The sequence below is a fragment of the Atta colombica genome, unplaced genomic scaffold (genome assembly GCF_001594045.1).
Source record: "Atta colombica isolate Treedump-2 unplaced genomic scaffold, Acol1.0 scaffold30, whole genome shotgun sequence".
Classification (NCBI taxonomy): Eukaryota; Metazoa; Arthropoda; class Insecta; order Hymenoptera; family Formicidae; genus Atta; species Atta colombica.
This window is the reverse complement of record NW_017259404.1, coordinates 785682-786804: the sequence shown is the minus strand read 5'-3', so window position 1 is coordinate 786804 and position 1123 is coordinate 785682. Positions and strand designations below refer to the sequence as shown.

General features: G+C 33.6%; 1 protein-coding gene across 1 annotated transcript in view; it reads left to right on the top strand.

Annotated features, from left to right (window-relative positions):
• The first annotated feature begins 276 nt into the window (after window positions 1–276).
• LOC108690231 overlaps window positions 277–1123 on the top strand; it is a 4077-nt gene continuing 3230 nt past the window's right edge. The window contains exons 1-2 of the mRNA XM_018197418.1: window positions 277–449; window positions 708–792. Coding sequence (XP_018052907.1) covers window positions 330–449; window positions 708–792 — 205 coding nt within the window. The 5' untranslated portion in view covers window positions 277–329. The remainder of the gene's footprint in view (window positions 450–707; window positions 793–1123) is intronic.

The following is a 1123-nucleotide window of genomic DNA, read 5'->3' as shown; positions in this document are numbered from 1 at the left end:
TTTGATATTCATTTTTAATGTTAAGTGTAAACGACAATCGCATTAACATATTTCATAATATTTATAACAAATATTTATATGATCTGTGCAATATATATGTATAATTAAGACCACAAAAATATTTACAAAATATTTGAAATGAGTTTTATAAATATTTTACAAATATTGTGTGCTGTCTGCGAACGTATATACTCTCGTCGCCGATTTAATTGAAAGTGAACAAACCGCAGTCGGTTCATCGCGTCGCGCGTTTGAATGCTGCGCAGACCATACGAAAGTACGAAACTCGTCCCTTGATCGCGCGCGTGACATTCTTTGCTCGTAACGCTATGTGTGATATAAAAGACGTATTACCGACATTGTGCAAGTACATTAACTCGTTGATAAACATAGGATTAACATCCGAGCATCTAAGACTGGCCAAGTATAATGCCCCGAACAAAATCGTCGTAAGTATAAGTATCGGAGATTCGAATGCGTTCGCGCTAACCTAACCTAACCTAATTTATCTGACGAGACTGATAATCCTATCGCGGTTGAAAACATATTTACAAAATTAGGTCAGAAGGGAGAGCGTTATACAGACATTTACTATAATCATGGAAATATCCATATGGACGTGATATTTATTTATGTATACAGGAAAATCTTCAGAAAATAATCTGACAATTTGCGCTCTGTTGAGCAATCATATGTTCTGTGTGTAGGCTGAGAAGCTGTGGAGTACACTGCGCATTCTGAGCTACTATGCCGCGAGAGAGAAACGAGGCGACATAGATTTTCGAAATTACGGTTCGTTTCAATGATTTGTATTTTTAATTGCATTGCCGAGTGCATTGCAGATCGTACTCTAGATTCGCGTTCGTTTGTTTTAACAAGAATAACGTGCACGTTATTCTAATTACGAAAAGTCTTCGCGCCGCAATTGTGTATACATAATTGTTTATAATTAAAGAAGTAAAATTGCTCTTATTCTCAGCATGTAAGAAAAAAAAGGTATGCAATTTTTTTGTTTAAAGTGCAGTAATTAATTGTGCAAATGTACTTTAAAAAAAAAGTTAAATACACGCATAAAAAATATTGAATATATTTTTATAATAAATTAAAAAAAATATATTTTTTT